Raw genomic sequence first — 20810 nt, forward strand, 5'->3', positions numbered from 1 at the left:
ACTTGAGTTGAAGTGGCAAAAATAGATCATAAAACAGCTGAAAAGGACCATGCTGACTGGTGACACACTGTACGAGGAAAAGATGCGACGATCTCTCTCTAGTACTGGTACCATGAAACATTCACTCAGTACATCCTGTAATGTGATTTATGCGAGGAAGGGCATGCAGTCATGGAAACTAAGCCAAAACGAAACTTATGAGAGCGATGCTGTTCTTTGGTCCCACTAGGAGAACAGCAGTAACCTGTCTAACCCACACCAGAATAGAAAGTGGACATAAAATGATGATGATGATGATGATGGTGTGCGTGCGTGTGTGTGTGTCTCTCTCTCTCTTTTATCTTTTACTTGTTTCAGGTATTAGACTGTAGCGATGCTGAGGCACCACCTTGAGTTTGTAGTTGAATGAATCAACCCCAATACTTACTTTTTAAACCTGGTTCTTTTGCTGAACTGCTAAGCTACACACACACAAATGCATCTGGGTATGTATATATAACATTAGATTGTATTCTTATTCCTAACATTACAACATTTTTTAACTACATATTCAGCATATCAAATTGATAGAATCACCGGGCTTCTAGAAAATGACATAGATGTACATTATACAATAGTATCATTGTGCTTGCATTTTTATTATTATATCTTAAGTCAAATAATTTCAAATCTCTAATTTTAAGTCTTTCGTAGTTTCCATTAAGCTTATATTAGTTGTTTCCGCTGTACCATACCTTATAAGGTATTTCTAGCACATCTCGTATTTAATTTGTTTCAAATTTTGGCACAAGGCCAGCAGTGTTTTGGAGAAGGGGAATTAGTTGATTACATCAATCCCAGTACTTGACTGGTACTTTATTTTATCAACTCTAAATAAAAAAAAAAGGATGAAAGGCAAAGTTAACTTATGCAGGATTTGAACTTGGAACATAAAGAGCAAGAAGAAATGTAGCTAAGGATTTTTTCTGATGAGTTAATGATTCTGACAACAGGACAATACAGTGTAGGATTACATAAATGTGTGTAAAAAGACAAAAAATTGGAAAAGCAAATTCAAACAAAATAATTACCCAAAAGGTGATGAAACTTCCAAGGGCTGTATGTGGAAACCCCACAAAACCAGTTACACTGCCCACTTAGGCAAGTACCCTACCTCAGTTGTTCTCCAAATAACTCATCTTTTGAACTGATATATTTAAAAAAAATTTCCTAATTATATTTTTGGTGCTTCCTAAATTTACAGAATAGATAACATCATTCTCTCATCTACATGTATTTTCCCTCATTTCAATATCTATATGTATTTTAAGGTGGCAGGCTGGCAGATTCGTTAACATGCTGGGCTAAATGCTTAGTGGCATTTTGTATGTTGTTATATTGTGAGTTCAAATTCCACTGAGGTCAACTTTACTTTTCATCCTTTCAGGGTCAATAAAATAAGTACCAGTTGAGCACTGGGGGTAATGTAATTGACTTATCCCTTCCCTGATATTGCTGGCCTTGTGCCAAAATGTGAAACCAATGACTATATATACTTTATCTTATACCAATATCAATGTCATTATCCACTCCACATCTTATACACTCCTATCACACACACTAATAGATTGGTAATAAATTTCAATATCTTATCAAAGAATGTGAACAAGTTGAAAGGTAAAAACTTAGAATCAGTGTTCAACATTTCAGTCAAAATACATAAAGATATATCGTAATATACAAGAATGAATTTTCCAAGTTGTCAACCAGTCTTGCACCCAGGTATCTGAAATTTTGAATCAGGGTACATCTTTTGGAAGAGAAGGCCATAGGCTATGTGACTTTTTCTGATATTTTCTATAAATAAGTGTGACAAGGCTTGCCCCTTAAATTATAGAAACAGGCTGTTTGTCAGGTTTCCACATGATTTCCATTTCCCCAGTTTTATTTATGAGGTTTAGGTTGACATGCTGTGGGATTAAACCTGAGGCCTCATGATGCAGAGTGATCTTCTTAACTGCTCAGCCATGTCCATTTATACACACACACACACACACATATAGATATCCACACACACATACATACAGGATATGACAGGCAAAGCTGGTGTTTTTTTTTTAATGAATATAATGTTGATAAATATATATTAGAACAATGTATGCCATTAATAAAATAAGTAGGTGTAGATCGCTGCCGGTGCCCCTAGACTGGCTCATGTGCGGGTGACACATGAAATGTTTCGAGCGGGATCGTTTGCCAGTGCCCCCGGGACTGGCTCATGTGCGGGCGACACATGATATCTTTCGAGCGGGATCGTTTGCCAGTGCCCGCGGACTGGCTCATGTGCGGGCGACACATGATATCTTTCGAGCGGGATCGTTTGCCAGTGCCCCCGGACTGGTTCATGTGCGGGCGACACATGAAATCTTTCGAGCGAGATCGTTGCCGGTGCCCCTGGGCCAGCTTGCGGGTGACACATGAGGTTTTTCGAGCGAGGTCGTTGCCGGTGCCCCCGGGCTGGCTGGTGTGCAGGTGGCACATAAAAGACACCATTTCGAGCGTGGCCGTTTTCGTGCGGGTGACACGTAAAAGCACCCACTACACTCTCTGAGTGGTTGGCGTTAGGAAGGGCATCCAGCTGTAGAAACTCTGCCAAATTAGATTGGAGCCTGGTGTTGCCATCCGGTTTCACCAGTCCTCAGTCAAATCGTCCAACCCATGCGAGCATGGAAGGCGGACGTTAAACGATGATGATGATGATGATGATGATAGCTGTGTGATAAGCAGCTTGCTTCCCAACCATATGGTTCTGATTTCAGTTTCACTGCATAGCACTCTGGGCTAGTGTCTTTTACTATAGCCTCAGACTGACCAAAGCTTTGTGAGTGGATTTGGTACATGGAAACTGAAAGAAGTTCATTGTATGTATATGTATATGTGTGTGTGTGTGTGTGCATTTGTGTCTGTGTTTACCCCTTCATCACCACGTGACAACCAATGTTGGTGTGTTTATGACCCTGTAACCTAGCAGTTTGGCAAAAGAGACCAATAGAATAAGTACCAGGCTTCAAAAAATAAGTCCTGGAATTGATTTGTTTGACTGAAGTCCTTCAAGGTGGTGCCCCAGCATAGCTGCAGTCTAATGACTGAAACAAGTAAAAGGTACATAAGTAACTGTTTTAATCTTGAAAATAATGTCATCTGACTGTTTTGCCTTTTTTCCTACATATACTTGTAGTGTAACCTGGAAGTTCTGTCTGGTACTTTGCACCATGGCTTGTGGTTTTGCTATAATTGCTTTCTGAATAGCAGTTTGTATTTCATCCTGAGTGTGGGGTTGTGATTGTTTCCTTTGGGACTACCTCAATGTGCTCAATATAAATACATTGAAGTAGTACCAAAGCAACCAATCACAAACTGAAAGGTCAAATGATCAAGCAGGCAAAAGTATGTCACTGCACTGGGAAATAACCTAGCAAGCATTTCTTCATTAACATCCACTGAAGCACTTGCTTCTATCATTAATGAATTTCTCACTCTCTATCTTTTTCTATCATCCACTTATTTTATCATGTTACCTCTCTAATTCTCCCCTTTTCTAGTGTGGAGATCTATCTTTTTCTTTCTACTTCTTTATTATTCTTTCTTCTATACCTCCCTATATCTCACTGTTTGCTTGTCTCAATACCTGCCTGACTTGCTGATTGACTGCTAGTTATTTATTTTCTCTCCCTCCCACTTTGGTCAATAATTTACCTATCTAATACTTGTCTCTTAATTCAGTTATTTCTTGTATTTCTTTGATAATAATAATATCCCAATGCTGATAGGCATGAATGCCTAAAAATTATCGCATATTCCCATTCCTCTGAATTTTGTATTATCCTTTCTGTAGAAAGACTATGATGTAAACTTATCACTTTTCCCTATATTTTCCTTGTATTTTGGTACAAATCCCTTCTGTTTTAATCATATAAAAACTTTTTGTCTTTTATTCATTGTTCATTTGCATCACATGATCATTCAAAGGACAGCATTTCTCCTGCACATATATACTGGGTATTTTCACAACTAGCTACTCTCTCAGCACACTTTTATACTTCCATTCCCCAAAATTCTTATCTCCCTGTCTCTATAAGAAATTATTATTATTCATGTATTGTGTGTAGGTGTGTACACTTACCTAGACATCATGTAATGTTGTAAATGAGCATCATTGTTTATAAGTGAGTTTGTTCATTTCCAGTCTTTCATGAAAAACATGTATAGCTATGGGAAAATAATACTTTGCTTGGAAAAGGTGAGGGTTGGCAATGGAAGGGCATATGAAAATCTGCTTCAACAAATTCCATCTCATCCATGCAATCATAGGATAGTAGATGCAAAATAATGATTATAATGATGATGACGTAGTACACTGGTATTGATTATATTTCCATCTTTTAGAACAAACTGTTACTAGGGATGGAACTTTTTGAAATTGTTTCAAGAAAAAAACCAAATATTTGTGGTAATATCTTTTGGACTTTCAGTTTTAGAATAGAAGTAATACTTTCCACTGGGATTTAGATAAGAGCTGGAAAGGGTCATCATTAGCTTCTTATAATGTCTATCTTCCATGCTGGCATGGGTTGGATAGCTTGATAGGATCTGTGGGTGGAGGACTACATTGGGCTCCAATACCCACCTTGGCATAATTTCTATAGCTGGAAGCCCCTCTTAATGTTAACCACTTTATAGGATATATTGGGTGCTTTTCTCATGGCCACAGCTCTAGTAAGGTCACTGTACAGCTCATAAGGAGATTTTAGGTTAAAGAAGGTGGACAGTGTCCTTATAAAAACCAAACCAAAACAGAAAACAAGTTTATGTTTAAAATCAATATGCATATGAAGAAATTCTTGACAACAATTGATAGAAGTTTACAGTTAAACATATTAATAGACAAAATATCTACTTACTTTCCGAATAGTCACAGAAAAATATTTGGCACAACCCATACATTCAGTCACTTGACTATCATCGGTCCATTTTCGACTCTGTACTTTGGTTGTCATAATCTAAAGAAATAGAGATGCATAGAAAAGTATTTCTACACATAGTCATAAAGATTTAGAAACAATGTCTCTTAAGACAACAAATGAATATGGCCATCTAATTGTATTGTAATTAATAATACAAAATATGGAGCTAATCATTTGAGTGATCTTTATTATTCTATTTATATTTCATATCAGAGATAGACATGCTAGAAATTCACATCACTTTAAATGCTGGATAAATTAACAGTTAAGCTATTTAAAATGCTTAAGATATTTTGACTTGAACAGCTCATGGTTTTAATTAGTACTTCCTGCGTAATTATTGTAATAATTATCTTAAGGATTGCTGTCATTTAATGACCTGAAATTAGTGCACTAACATAGCAGAATGTTTTGCAGAGAGCATTAATATCAGTATAAATTTGTGATTGTAATAGGACTTGATAATTGCTTAAAATGAATTCAACATCCTGGTATTTCCTAATTGATCCTTTCTTAAGCAAACACTGTCTGAAGCTCAGTTTAGTTGAATACTTACCCTTTTTCAATAGCTCACCATTTTCCCCTACACTTATTGTCTGTCTTGTTTTATAGGTCCCCAGAATTGTATCTAGCTGAACCTCCTTCTTTGTCATGTGAGCAACCAGTCTAATTCTCCTAAGGCTCTATATTGAAATGAAGTTCCTTTTGTAAAATTGTTTTTTCATTGAACTGTACAAGGTTATACATGTTCGCCAATCATTGATTTCTCTTTACAAACCTGGCATTAATCAGTATATACAACAATCTCTTCAGAAGAAATTCATTGCTTCACCATGTATTCTCTAAAACGAATAATGTTTCGTTTATTTCAATCTTTTTCTGCTTTATATCCATTTCACTATCCTATGATAAGTGGAATAGTTTTACAAAAAGGATAATAGGAATTTGTTGGAGCTTATGTCTTAATAGCTCAAAGCTCCCTCCATTATCAACTTCTCAGTTTAAAATAAAAACATTCCACAAATCTGAGCTTAGTTAGGAGCTGTAGGCAACTGATATAGCAGAATTTGAACTCATGACTTTGCTCAGAAAAGGCTTGAACTGTAATCCTATAACATAATCATCGCAAAATAGTAGGAATTCAGAGAAAACAGCCAACAAATCAATATAACCTTGTAGTGATATGGTGGCAAGCTGGCAGAGTCATTACAACACCAGACAAAATGCTTAGCTGCATTTTGTCTATCTTTATATTCTGAGTTCAAATTCCACCAAGGTCAACTTTGCTTTTCATCCTTTTGTGGTCAATAAGATAAGTACCAGTTGAATACTGGGATTGATGCTATCGACTTATCCCCTCCTCTGAAAGCAAAATTTGAAACCGTTTTATGTTTGTAGTGGCTGATTTCGTAGATTCAATCCATTGATGAGTTTGAAGTTTTGATACAAAAAGCTTACAATCAACCTCCAACATTATATATGACAACACTGACAGTTCTAGTGTCAGAATTCCTGATTTGTCAACCAGTATACATTATAAAATGTAAAGATTTCTTTATTCTATCCTCACCTGTAATGATTGGTTTTCTCTACCTAGTTCCTGTAGGGCTGCTTGAGCATCTTCTAATCTTCTTGTCACCACTGATATCCTTTCCTGAAGTGTTTCACATTCATTTTCACTAGCAAGACACCTGTGGAAAAGGAAACATATTAAGACAAAAATATAAACAAAAACACCATCCACATATCTAGCTACATCAATCAGTCAGTCAACAAAAACTTTGTTGAAGGAATATTAAAACTATCTCTCTCTTTCTCTCTCTCTGTATATGTATATACATATATATATATATATATATATATATATATATATATATATATATATATATATATAGGCATGGGTGTGGCTGCATGGAAAGAAGTTTGCTTTCCAACCATATAGTACTGGATTCAGTCCTGCTGCATGACACCTTGTGTTTTCTATTATAGTTCCAGGCTGACCAAAGCCTTGTGAGTGGATTTGGTGGATGGAAACTGAAAGAAGTCCAGTGTGTGTGTGTGCTTGCACGCATGCATGCGCTTGTGATTTCTTTTCTTGACATCACATGATATTTGTAAATGAATGGCATTGTCATGCAAGCAATGTCATTTATTTCCAATATTCTGCAAGAATATGTCTGGCTGTGGGGAAATATTACCTTACTTGGAAACAGGTGAGGGGTTGGTGACATGAAGTGCATCCAGTCATAGAAAATCTGTCTCAAACTCTCTCTGACCCATATAAGTATGGAGAAGTGGATGTTAGATGATGATAAGTTACTTCAATACAATAAAGAACACCAAATAAACCTCCCCTTGTCAATACCATTGACAGGCCACTAAATTCTCTTTCACAAACACTATTTGGCTGACAATGAAATATGTTTTCTCATTAAAAAAACATTGTTAATTAACTGTTAGATTGAAAGAAAAATTTGAAGATGTACCAGTCTCCATATTCTTTGTAATTGTTTTGGATTTACACTCCCCAAAATATTCATAACCTAGTGAAGTGAACCTGGATTTACCCCTCAGAAGAAGTGCAGTGGGACTGCTCATCCTAAGTGATCTTTAGTGTTTCTTATTACTTGATGTGGTTAGCTAGAGCCTGGACCATACCTCAGAGCTCTTACAGTGCCCACCTGGATAGCTTATCCTTACATGCTCATCGTATATATATATATATATATATATAAATTCCTTCTTCACCAGAAGAATGTCACTGTGTTTTCCTAAATTCCAACTATTCAATTATCACATTGATTGTACTAAACACCCTCAACAATTAAATCTGAGACCCACGAAATCAAAAGCTTACCTCTTTCTTCCTACTTAATTCAAAGTTTGTGTATCATTTTACTAAGTTGTTATTTAATCCATAGGTTATTACTGAGCTATCTTGACTTGCATTTTATCAGCCAGGTCAGTTGTAGTCCATCATTATACTCTTCTACATTCTTCTAAGCTATTCTATTACTATGTTAGTATCATCATTTAAAGTTCAAAAACCAAATATTTCGAAGGATTTATACAGAGTGGTCCAAAATCTACTATTAAATATACACGTATGTATTAAATGGTAGTGTGACTTTTCACCACTTTGTAAATAATATAATTTCATTGTTCAGGACTTTAAGAGCTTAGCAATAAGTTACTGAAATCTTTCCCAAGTAATGTAACATTAGCCTATGATAATATCTTAATAATCACAACTGAAACACCTTGTCATTCATTTATAATCCTCCAACAATTTTAAAAACCAAAATCTTTTACCGTTCCAGCAGTAATTTCCTTTCATCATTGCTGTTGGCCAATTTTGCTTCCAACTCTGCAGAGAGAGAAACATAAAAGAATGTTTGGTAATTAGTAATCATGGAATGAATTTAATCATACAATGTAAATAATCATGCTATCTGTTGGATAACATCCCCTATCAAACAGAGCTACTTGTTAATGTGTGTTAACTGGTTATATTGGAGCATATTCTCATACAAAATTATCTTATAAATCATATACCATCTTATCACCATCTTTAAGTCACTTGTCCAAAATTGCCACTTTGTCACACAGAGCTATGATTAATGTTGTTACAGCTGTGATCATGCACACAACTGAGCCCCTCAATTTGACCTTGTCAAACCTTCCCTATCCCCTCATAACTCATCTAACTATTGTATTATTCTGATGTTGTAAATGAATGAGTGTGGAATTCTGTGCTGCCAGTTATCTTACTCTCTCCCCTGAATCATTTCATACTGACACCTATCTTTCATTCTTAACACTGTCTCATATCTACCATTGATAACTCATACCTTCATTCACTACATACTTACATTCCCCATTTTGTGTCTCTGACCACCTCTACTTCTATTACTATACATCTCTCACTTCCCACACACACATGCAATTTTTATTCACCTCCACTCATCTTCTCTCAATCTCTCATCTTCCACCTATCTACTACATTGCTATTATTCTGTAACTCTTTATTCTGTTATCATCTCTCCCCTAAGCCACTTCTATTGACATCTATCCCTCATTCTCTTTCCCCTCATAAACTCATATTTATCATCCACCACTCTCTACTCTTGTTCATCAATCACTACATTTATTCTCACCCTTATCTCTAACCATTTATCATTCTACCCCCACGTTCGCAAGCTTTGTCCACTCACCCTTTCCGATCATCTGTCCCCATACTTTTTTCTATTTATCTTCTTATCCTTGAAGATATGCTCAGACTCCTCACCATCATTTTACCTCTCTTCCCAACTACACCCTACTTCCTCCCAACCAGCTTTATACAACACAGGATAGTCATGTATTTCCTCTACAAAAAGAAACCTTTTCTTTCAATCAACACCTATCTTAAAGTGACCTTCCTACTAGATCACACTTAGTTGAGGGGGCTCTTTAGTCTTGTGACTTACATGACAACCGCACTAGTGCTGGTGCCATGATGAAAGTACCCAGTGCTCTGTTAAGTAGTTTGCATTAGGAAGGGTATCCAACTGTAGAAACTAAACTAAAGCAAACATTGGAGCATGATGCAGTCCTCCAACTTGTCAGATCCTGTCAAATATTCTGACATGGAATATGGATGTTAGATGGTGGTGTGACAGTGAAGAATTTAAATACTGTTTCTAAGAATTATCCTACTTCTTGCATAAATGATATTACTCTTGTCCTTTCTCCAACATGACACAGGATAGATGAAAAATAGATATTTAAAGAAGGTATTTAGAAGAGATAGCATGAAGCATGATATTAATAAATCATACCAAGTTTTTGTCCTTGAAGCTCATCACAGAGTTTGGTCTGTTCCTCCACAGCTTGTTGAGATACAACCAGATCCCCACGAACTGTTGTCAAATTCTCAGTTACTACAGCCAGTTGCATTTCATAACGGGTTTCATTTTCTTCACATTTTTTCTCAAGCTGCTGGTAACTGTTTTCTTTGGAGCTCTATAAAGAGAAAATAAAACATGACCTCTCTGAATTAATGCAATTTAATCACCAAAAAATAAAGGAAATTAATTTTCCATTTAAAGAAGTATTCAGAAAAAACACTTCTGAATATTTTGGTGTGTAGTGGACAACAGGGTTCTTCAGTTTGCTGGTGGGTTGGTTCATTTGTCTCACTTCCTTTTTCCATATGCTAGCATAGATTGGACGAATACATGTTATTTAAGGCATTGTTTTACAATTCCTGTTGTAAACCCTCACCTGTTTATCAAATAAGGGTTTTTTTTATTCTGTTCATCTTTGAAAGTACACAGCTAGTGAACCATTTTGCTGACATTCCTTGTCACCAAACATAACAGTTTGTAACTCACCAATTTTTATGTGAAGTACAGAATATAATCATTCAAGTAGACACACACACACACACACACACACATCTCTTCTCTTCTTGGTAGTTTCTTAAGTCTAGAAAGATGACTCTGCAATTTCTTACTGGACAATTTCCACAGATGATTTGTTTATAGTGATCAAATGTTTGTGCTGTACATGAGCTTACACCCTACCTCAAATCAACATTACCTCTACAGGTGCACAGTGTGCCACATGTCAGATGAACAACATAAGAATGAAGTGTTTTGGTCAAGAACGTAAAGCGCTGCTTGGTCCAAGAATCAAAACCACACTCCTGTGATCGTTAATGTAACACCCTAACCACTAGGCCATGCATGACACACATGACAAGCTTCTGTGCAGCTTTTGCCTACCAAATTCACTTACATGGGTTTGGTTGGCCAAACTTTTTATCTCACTGTGATACAATAATAATTTAATAATGAACTAACTTTTGAATGTGTAAAGAATATCCATTTCTCTGACTCCATATAAACAAAGTATTTAGTTGGAGTAAGTGAGGGTTACCACATAGGGAACATGGAGAATAAATCTTAAAATAATAAATATGTAGGAGTCAGGAAAGCCATTAGTGTTGTTGCGAAATAGCACAGTCATGGCAACTTCAACCAATCAGAGCTGGGCATGTATTAATACTAGAAGCAGTTAACCGTCCACATAGGTAAGCACATGTTTTCTGACAGTCAGTGGAAGAACACAACACAAACAACATTGCTTCTTCATCATGGAACAGCTCCTGGTTTTCTCACCAACTTTGTGCTGCAAACTTCTGAATCAAATTAAGCTCTCAACACTGACCACATCATGGACATCCTATTACATTTTTGTCAACTTCGTCTTGCGAGCACCTTTTCAGTTAGTCTTTATCTACACAGCTCTACATATTTCCATCTCAGCTAGCTTTTTATGGCTTACAACTAAATCATTTGTTCAATCATAAGTTTTATCACTTTCCTTTGACTCCTACATATACGGCCACTTCGCTCATGACTCGTCAGCTCTCATTCTTATTTTAATAAAGTTACATTGTTTTGTTTAAAAACTGCCTTCTGATATCCATTATACATGCTTCTCAAAAGCGCATTGAATGGAATTTTTTCAAGAACACTTTCATACTTTAAATTAGTGACCACTCTCACTAAATTGGTGACTTTACCATGATGGTTCATTTTTACATTGCCATTGTTATTTCTACATCGGTGGCCCCGATGTGATATAAACACAGAGGACATTCATCCTCTGACTTCCTTCCATCAGTTACACCACTACCACAATTTATTTAACTTTTATCGATGATTCATTCCTTACTGTGCTGGACTCCTGTCTCCATTCACTGAGCTTCTCCAGAACCAATGCAGAAGATTGAAACCATTTCGTTAATTCCTAGTCAAACCAAAGCTTTTGACACTGTGAAACACTCTTTCTACAGCCTGTCTCCTTGCACACTGTGTCTCCGATGCAAAGCTTTCGCTTGTGGTTAATGCATCAGACACTGCAATCGGTGCTGTTTTACAGTCATTTCATCAGCAACACTTACAAACCTCTTCCTCTGGACTCACTCAAGATATCTTCTCTCAAATCTGCAATGTGCAAATTCCATACTTTGCCTGTGCCAATCTCTGAAGATCCTGTGTGACGTCTCAACAGATTCACCTTGTCCTTTTGTCCTACTGACTCATAGATGAACTGTTTTTGAAGCCCTGCTTAATCACATCCTGGATCCTCAGCCTCAGTGAAGCTTATTATGGCTAGATTCTTCTGGCTAACATGAGGCACTGACATCACTGACTGGCCTCAATCTTACCTCCACTGCCCAAGGTCGATGGTGCATACACTCATTCGCTCACCCCTTGGCACCATCAGCACACCAGATGCATGCTTTTGTTACATCCACATTGATCTTGTTAGACCCTGGCCCATCAGTCAAAGATATGCTTACATTCTCACTTGTCTTGAATATTTCACTCACTGGCCTGACATCATGTCTCTGTTATTTCTGCCTACTCCATAGCTTGAGCCCTGGTATTAGGTTGGTTATTGCATTATAGAACTTTTACACACACCACTTTCATTGGCTCAGGAGGCTTTGCAAGACTGTATATAGGAACTGGCCCTGAGTGCCTGTTATTTTCTCATTTTTGTACTTGCCTTTTCTCACATTTGTTGTATTGTTTTCTTGATGTATTCATGTTGTTTTTTTCCCCTAGTTTGAACGTTTGGTTCTGCATTTTTTTCTTCCTTTTTCTTGTTGTATTACTGTTGTATCAACTTGTAGTCTGAACAGGGAGTACTGTAGGAGTTAGGAAAGACATTGGTGTTGTTGCAGAATAGCACAGTCATGGCAACTTAACCAATCAGAGCTGGGTGCGTGTTAATACTAGAAGCAGTTATCCACTCTCATAGGTAAGCACGCATTTTTTGACAGTCAGAAGAAGAACATGACATGAGCAACATTGCTTCTTCATCATGGAACAGCTCCTGGTTTTCTCACCAACTTAGCGCCGCAAACTTCTGAATCAAATTAAGCTCTCAACGCTGACCACATCATGGACATCCTATTATGTTTTTGTCAACTTCACCTTGCGAGCACCTTTTCAGTTAGTCTTTATCTACACAATTCTACATATATTATGAGTGGTTTATTTCCATCTCAGCTGGCTTCATTTCTGCTGGCTTTTTATGGCTTACAACTAAATCATTTGTCCAATTGTAAGTTTTATCACTTTACTCTGACTCCTACACATATGCCTGCTTCACTGACTTTACAATGTTTTGTTTAAAAATTACCTTCTGACATTCATTACATATGCTTCTCAAAAGCCCATTGAATGGACTTTTTCCATGAACACTTTCATACTTTAAATTAGTGACCACTCTCACTAAATTGGTGACTTTACTATGATGGTTCATTTTTACTTTGCCATTGTTATTTTTACAAATAGATAATTACAAAAAACTTACTAATTGTTCTTTAAGTTCAGCATTTTGATTTTCAAAGGATGTAAGAGATAAAGCAGATTTTTCTTTGACTTTGCTCAGTTCTTCTTGTACCTAGTAACAAAGAGGTATTTTATAAAAGATTTGGTTACATTTTCTCTAAATATCCAAAAAACAGCATAAACATACTAAAACAATAAATTTTCCACCAGCAGTAAGAATATATCTTATCTCCTCTTTCCCTGTTCCCACTACAATTTCCAATGGCCATTACTATTTTCATGGCATCAAGCAATTGAATAACAACACTTCTCCAAGATAGAATGCTAATGTATTTGATGTTTTACTAGTAGGAAGACTTGAACTCCGACTACAAACTCACAGTTTTGTGTGCAAAATACTCTGCCTTTACAGTAGTCAAATACATCTCACCACGATACCTCATTTTAGCAAAGTGGAAAAAGCTACTAAGAATGCAACATCAGTGGTGTACTTGTGACAGTGTTCAAACTGTTGACTATTTGGCTACAACTCTAATGATCTGGCCAGTTCCATCTCTTTACTACTTCTTTCACATTCTTTTTTCTACAGTTGTATGGGTTGTAACATAGCATATTTCCATGCATCTCAATCAGATGTCATCTTAACAGGAGGACTTAAATTTCTAAAATCCTTTTCTCCAATTCATTTTTTTTTTTTTTTATCAAACTCCATATCTAATATCTGTTGCCATCTCAAGTGACATCACATCACACCAAGTTTACTTGGCCTCAACCAGTCATTTCAGTGTATTATACTAAGCTCATTCATCTTTAGATACTGAAATGAAATAAATTATCAGGAGATATATGCATTTAATTATAGAGTTATTGATTTCTTACATAGGTAAAGGCTTTAGATTTATGGAAGTTGGAACAGAAATGTTCCAAACATTTTTATTATTTCTAAGAAGATCATCATCAGCTGAAGTCAAATAAATCCTTATGGGTTATTAAAGCTGTTGTAAACTTGGTTAACTTAAAATTTCGCTTTATTGTTTGATACTTTTCATTAGAAAACTAAATAGTAACTGTAGAAGGCAAATAATTCTCAATGAATTCTCTGTTGTTACTAAGATGGTGGTCAAATGTTTTAAGTCCTTAATTTACCTCTCATAAAAAAGATAAGATGACTATGACCAAGAAACATTAATTGAATATTTTCTCCCAATTTGCCACCTCAACGGAGCTAGAAGAATGAGGTCTGCTACTCAACAATAATAACAATAAGAATAAAACTTACATTACTGATAGTTGTCTCTAATTCTGACTTTTCTGACTGCAACTGGAGTTTCTGATCAATTAACAACTGTTTTGCTTCTTGTAGTGTGTTCACATTCTGAAATCAATCAAGAAAATATCTAAAGTGTATATTTTGGGAGAAACAATCATTACAGAAGGAATACCATTGTATAATTTACTAAGAAATTATTTATTCATTGGATTTGAGAAAAAAAAAGAAACCAATTGATTCACAACCAAACCACCACAAAGAACCGACTGCAGTTTCTGACCCTTCCATAGTTATGTCCTCTATCTACTTTTTCTGTGACACACATCTTCCTGAATAGGGATGACTGAACTACCTCATCAACAGCTGACTATATACTTTTCTCTAACAAGAATTCACACATAAAAAGAACCCTCTATTTTTGGAACCATTATTATTTACTGCATAATGTAAATGTGAAGGGAAGACTAGAAAACAGTGTATTATTCAGTGAGTTCAAATCCTGTGCTGGACACCAAGTTTTGTTTTCAAAGCAAAACACATTATCAATTTAATCAGCCTAACAAAATAAGTACCCTCTCACCTATCAAGTAGCAATTAATATATTTGACTGTTAACCTCCTGTCAAGAACATTGCTTTGATACCAAAAACTTCGGTTTGGGATTACTTGTTTCATATTCTTGACAATAATATCTGTTACTTCTTTTCCATTTTTCATTTAACTGCAGTTAGTTCTTCAATGCTAAAAACTAAATATTTTCTTCAGCTAAAATATGAAGAAGACAACACTAGTGAGCTGCATCAACCAGCTAACCAAAAAAAAAAAAAAAAAAAAGTAACAAGTATCTAAGTTTTCAGATCCATCAAATACATGCTACATTGAAAGAAAAAAGTTAAATTTAAAAATGAGAAGGAAAAAAAAGATTCTCATCTTGTTATATTTACTTGCTTTAACTTAATAGTTTCCTCTTGCATTACATTTCTGGTGTTCTCAAGGTTTTTAGCAAATTCATCTCTTTGTTTTTCAGTTGAACTCAGAGAAGTTTCTATTTGGCTCACTTGTGATTTTAATTGTGTCTGGAATGGCAAAGAAAAAATGTAAGCTTACTTTGTATAACATTCAATTCTTTGAAATGAGAAACTTCACAAGTTCCTTGTTTAAAAGATTTCAGTATTTATTTATAATATCTATCAATTATACAGCAAGCATTATCACCATTGCTAAAACTATCAGTCATTATTTTACTGTCTGCTTTTCCACACTGAAATGGGTTTGAAAGTTTGAACAACTTCAAAATATTCTAATCTTGACTATTTGTAAGTAACACTTTAAAAAGTTGATTTAATTTAGCATGGCTCTTCACCATGTAACGATAACTACCTGATTCATATCCAAACCCATCATCAAGAACTGACTGAAATTTCTTTCACACCACAGTTATTTCCTCTCTCTACTGTTTTCCATGACATACTTCTGGTTGTCTGGACACCCTTCCTAACTGACCAGGCCAATTCCACAACATGCATCATTCATCCATATTACATACCAATATGATAATTTCTCACATCTATATTCATCTAAGTTTGCATTGCATTTCCAACAGGTATTATCTCATTCTTTTCCAGTTATTTCAACTACTCTGCATCCATACTCCATGTTTAAGTATCGTATAACATTACATTTCTAATACTTGTCATGTAGACAAAAGATAGAGACATAAACACTATTGTTGTTAATAGGAACAATAGTTCTCTAGGTTATCTCTCCTTTAGTTTATAGCTACTAAGCTAAAATTATCAACTCCAGCAATGCTTAGGGATTTGTGCAGAGGATGAAACAAGTTGATGTAGAGAGTAGCAAATTGCAAAAGATTTGTGGAAAGTCTGTTTAGCAGAGCTTATTTAGTCTGTCTAGTAAACTGCTTAAACAGGCTATGTCATTAATCTTCATTACCCAATCATCACCATCATCATTTACTGTCCATTTTTCATGCTGGTATGGTTTGGATAGTTTGACAAGAGCTGGCAAGCCAGAGGACAGCATCAGGCTTCACTGTCTGTTTTAGTATGGGTTTTATGGCTGGACACCCTTCCTAACACCAACCACCCTACAGAGTCCCTGGGTATTTTTTACGAAGTACCAGTACCAGGGGGATCACAGAGTAACTCACAAGACAAAGATCCTTTGAGAAGTGAGGTGATATTGAAGGTGGTTGCCTTGTGCCAGGTGATGAGAGATTAGAGTGTGACAGGGGGACAGAAACAGGTGTCTTGCTGTAGAGGAGATACAACATTCAAATAGAAAATAATTCCACACTGGAACAAAAATAGCACTTACTGTTTCCTGCTCAAGCTCATCTTTAATCCTAGTCATCTCTTTCAATTCTTCATCTAATTTAACCATTTTGCTGTTCATAGATGTACGTATCTGCAATGAAGAACACTCAACACTTTAGTAAATCTGAATACTTGGGTTAATGAGTTTTTAATTAAGGATGCAATTTTGATGTTATAAAAGAATATTAAACTGTGATGTTCATGGTATTCACCAGGTGTTTTTGCAAATATATTAGTCCAAGAAGTGAATATGTTATTACCAGAAACTGAAAGTTCCATATGAATACATTCATCACAAAAGTACAAAGTATGTCATTGTTATCATTCAATGTCTGTTTTCCATCCTGGCATAGGTTGGATGGTTTGACGAGCTGGCCATCAGAGAGCTGCACCAGGCTCCATTTGTCTGTTATGGCATGGTTTCTATGGCTGGATGCCCTTCCTAATGTTTACTAAACAGAGTGTGCTGGGTGATTCTTATGTGACACCAGCATGAGTGCCTTTTATGCAGTGCCAGCATGAGTGCTTTTGATGTGGCACTGACACGAGTGCTTTTTATGTGGCACTGGCATGAGTGCCTCTTATGTGGTGCTGGCATGAGTGCTTTTTATGTGATACCACTGGCACAAGTATTGCCAGTGCCCCTGGAATGGCTCTTGTGCAGGTGGCACATAAAATACACCATTTTGAACATGGCCGTTGCCAGTACCGCCTGACTGGCCTTCGTGCCGGTGGTACGCAAAAGCACCCACTACACTCTCTGAGTGGTTGGCGTTAGGAAGAGCATCCAGCTGTAGAAACTCTGCCAAATCAGATTGGAGCCTGGTGTTGCCATCCGGTTTCACCAGTCCTCAGTCAAATCGTCCAACCCATGCTAGCATGGAAAGCGGACGTTAAACGATGATGATATATATATATAAATATATATAAGAGAGAGAGAGAGAGAGAGAGAGAGAGAGAGAGAGAGAGAGAGAGATGGAGAGAGAGAGAGAGAGAGAGGGAGAGAGAGAGAGAAAGAGAGAGAGAGAGAGAGAGAGAGAGAGAAAGAGAGAGAGAGAGAGAAACAGTTCAGTAAAACAAAATACCTCATTTAGTTGTTCTAAAGATGTTGTCAATTCTTTTTCATGTTCTACAGATTTGTTCAGGTCCTTTTGAAGATTAGCTGATTTGGTCTCAACAAGTTTTAGTTCAGTATTTGTTTTGTCTAGTTTTGATGTCAAATCAGTTTTCGATTCTTCTAGCATCTAAAATTTAAATATGGAAATAACACAAATCAAATATTAAATAAAGATTCCTCAAATTTCTAAAAGGCAGTGCATTTTTTGAGGGTTGGGAGAATGTCAACTGAATCAAACTCGCAAATGCATGGTACTTATTTTATAAAATCTGTAAAAAGAAAATTCAAGCAAACTGTCAACATGGTACACTCTCTTTTCATGCATTTTTTTAAGAAGAAAGGGTAGCACCCACGACTCTTCTGAAAGTCTCTATATTTGGAGTAAAGGAGTAAGTTATCTTCAAACTTGAAACCTGGCCCAAATGCTTGCAACAGAGCAGACTCTGTAAAAAGAACTCCTGGGCTAAATGTTACATTAGGTGACAAATTAAGTCCATCACCCAATTTAAGGATGATATTGCCAAAATGGAAACATAGAATAAAAAAAAAACTTTTCAAGTCAGGTTAGATAAATTATTCAAGTAACAAAATGCTGTCATGGCTGATGCCAGTACTGCCTGACTGTCACCCGTGCCGGTGGCACGTAAAAAGCACCACATGAGCATGGTTAATGCCAGTGTCGCCTAACTGGCTCCCATGCCGGTGGCATGTAAAAAGCACCATATGAGCATGGTTGATGCCAGTGCTACCTGACTGGCCCCGGTGCTGGTGGCATGTAAAACGTACCCGCTACACTCTCAGAGTGGTTGGCATTAGGAAGGGCATCCAGCTATAGAAACCTTGCCAGATCAGATTGGAGCCTGGTGCAGCCTCCTGGCTTGCCAGTCCTCAGTTAAACCGTCCAACCCATGCCAGCATGGAAAGCGGACATTAAACAATGATGATGATGATGATGATTGACTCTATACCAAATCCAAGAAGTAGGATTCCATAACCTGCTCACTGCCTATAATGTGGAGAAGTGTGTAGGTTAAAGAACCTGGTTCTTAATTGAAAGTGAGAAGGTAATCCCAATGAGCTTTGTGAGATTGTTGCATTAATCAGTGACAAATCAGTATTTGATTCATTGCCTCCTAAAGTAACTTTCCAGCTACTTTATCAGCTGTCTGTAAAATCTGTTTTGTCAGACTCAGTAAAGGCTCCTTTGACATTCAATTCTCAGACATGCATTTCTTTAATCCATGTCAGAGAAAGACTACAATGCTGTAGTTTGGTTGAGAAATGTGTAATCTTACAGTTGTTTATCTTACAGTTTTTTATTGACTGCTGCTCTCATTTACATTTCTGGTGATGTGAAATAATGATATAGTGTTGGCTGTTTGAGGACTGGCTATGGGTTCCCTCTTATATATAGGTATTAGCCCAGTCATTAGAGTAAAAATAGAGGTGAAATAAACAACACAAATGGCTGAAATTTGATCAGAATTAGTGACTTTGACTTCCACAGTATGTTCATGTCATCCATTGATCCACTGTTTCGAAAACCACACCCTGTTATAGTGTATCAAGATTGGTTGGTGGCTGGTTATCATCAGCATTAGTGATGTAGCACTATTCTGCAAAGACTTAACAGCAGACAGTGAGAGTGTGTGTGTGTGTGTGTGTGAGAGAGAGAGAGTGTATATAAATCATCAGTATCATTGCTTTTTACATCTATATTATTTTTCCATGATGACATAGTTTGGATTTAAACTTCTTCAAGCAGTATTCTATGGTGAGATGTCTTTCCTGTTGCCAACCCTTACATGTTTTCAAGTAAAATACTTTATTCCATAGCTTATAGGTTAAAACAGAAGAAAATGTATTTATGGTAAGATATTCTATGCTGCAGCTTCATACAACTCAAATGGTTCATTTTAATATTATTAGATTATTTGTTTACCTTTATTTTGTTTTCAGATTCTCCGATTTGTGAATTTGCCTCATGTATCTGTTTCTCTAATGAATCAATCTTAGCAGCTGTGTTCTTGCCCTACAAAATACCAACATATCATTCAAATATTATTAATAAATTTTTCTTTTATTCTTTCCCATTTTTTTCCTAGCAATGCTGATGTGCATCATTTCTAGTATCACTATTGTACTCAATACATCACTACAATCTTTGGGTGACTGATTAACTTCTCGATTAAGCTTACCTAATTTTGTGCTCTCTGTCTTCAAAATCAAACTCTGGTACACCCAAATGAAAAATGTTGCCCTTTATTTACATGAACAGGAAATTTAAGCACAAAGCAATCGAAGATTAACTTTCAATGTTACTTTTATCAAACATTGATATGGCAATTTTGGTGGTGGTGTGGATATAGTTGATTAAATTGATTACTTTACTCACTTTCAAGAAATAAAAAAAATTCTGCTCTTGGTGGGATTTGAACTCAGAATTATTATTTTTCTAATCCTTTAGTCAGGAGGGATTACAGTGCCCATGATCCTTTACAAGGCCTAGAGGATTGGTGGAAGGGAGTGAAGAAGGCATTCTCAAACTGAAGACTTGGTCCAAATGCTTGCAACAGAGTGGATGTTGCTAAAAGTACCCAAGGACCAGGTGTGAGTGTTAAACTGGATAATGGATCAAGTCTACTGTCCAATAGACCATGGCAGGATTTGAACTCAGAATGCAAGGAACTAGAACAAATATCTTACAAATCTGGTCTGTCAATCTACTGCC

The 20810-nt window shown here is 36.3% G+C and overlaps 1 protein-coding gene across 7 annotated transcripts in view; it reads right to left on the reverse strand.

The window, feature by feature from the left end:
- The window catches only part of LOC106877628 (uncharacterized), a 116191-nt gene that overhangs the window by 3222 nt on the left and 92159 nt on the right, over positions 1-20810 (reverse strand). For all 7 annotated transcript variants that reach the window (XM_089358277.1, XM_014926574.3, XM_089358288.1 and 4 more), the window contains 10 exons: positions 20022-20111; positions 18048-18206; positions 16964-17053; positions 15571-15702; positions 14637-14732; positions 13380-13469; positions 9824-10007; positions 8316-8370; positions 6574-6694; positions 4941-5039 (listed from right to left, as the gene is read on the reverse strand). In XM_089358277.1, the coding sequence (XP_089214403.1) occupies positions 4941-5039; positions 6574-6694; positions 8316-8370; positions 9824-10007; positions 13380-13469; positions 14637-14732; positions 15571-15702; positions 16964-17053; positions 18048-18206; positions 20022-20111 (1116 nt within the window). The remainder of the gene's footprint in view (positions 1-4940; positions 5040-6573; positions 6695-8315; positions 8371-9823; positions 10008-13379; positions 13470-14636; positions 14733-15570; positions 15703-16963; positions 17054-18047; positions 18207-20021; positions 20112-20810) is intronic.

The sequence above is a fragment of the Octopus bimaculoides genome, chromosome 1 (assembly GCF_046866305.1).
Source record: "Octopus bimaculoides isolate indiv1 chromosome 1, ASM4686630v1, whole genome shotgun sequence".
Lineage (NCBI taxonomy): Eukaryota > Metazoa > Mollusca > Cephalopoda > Octopoda > Octopodidae > Octopus > Octopus bimaculoides.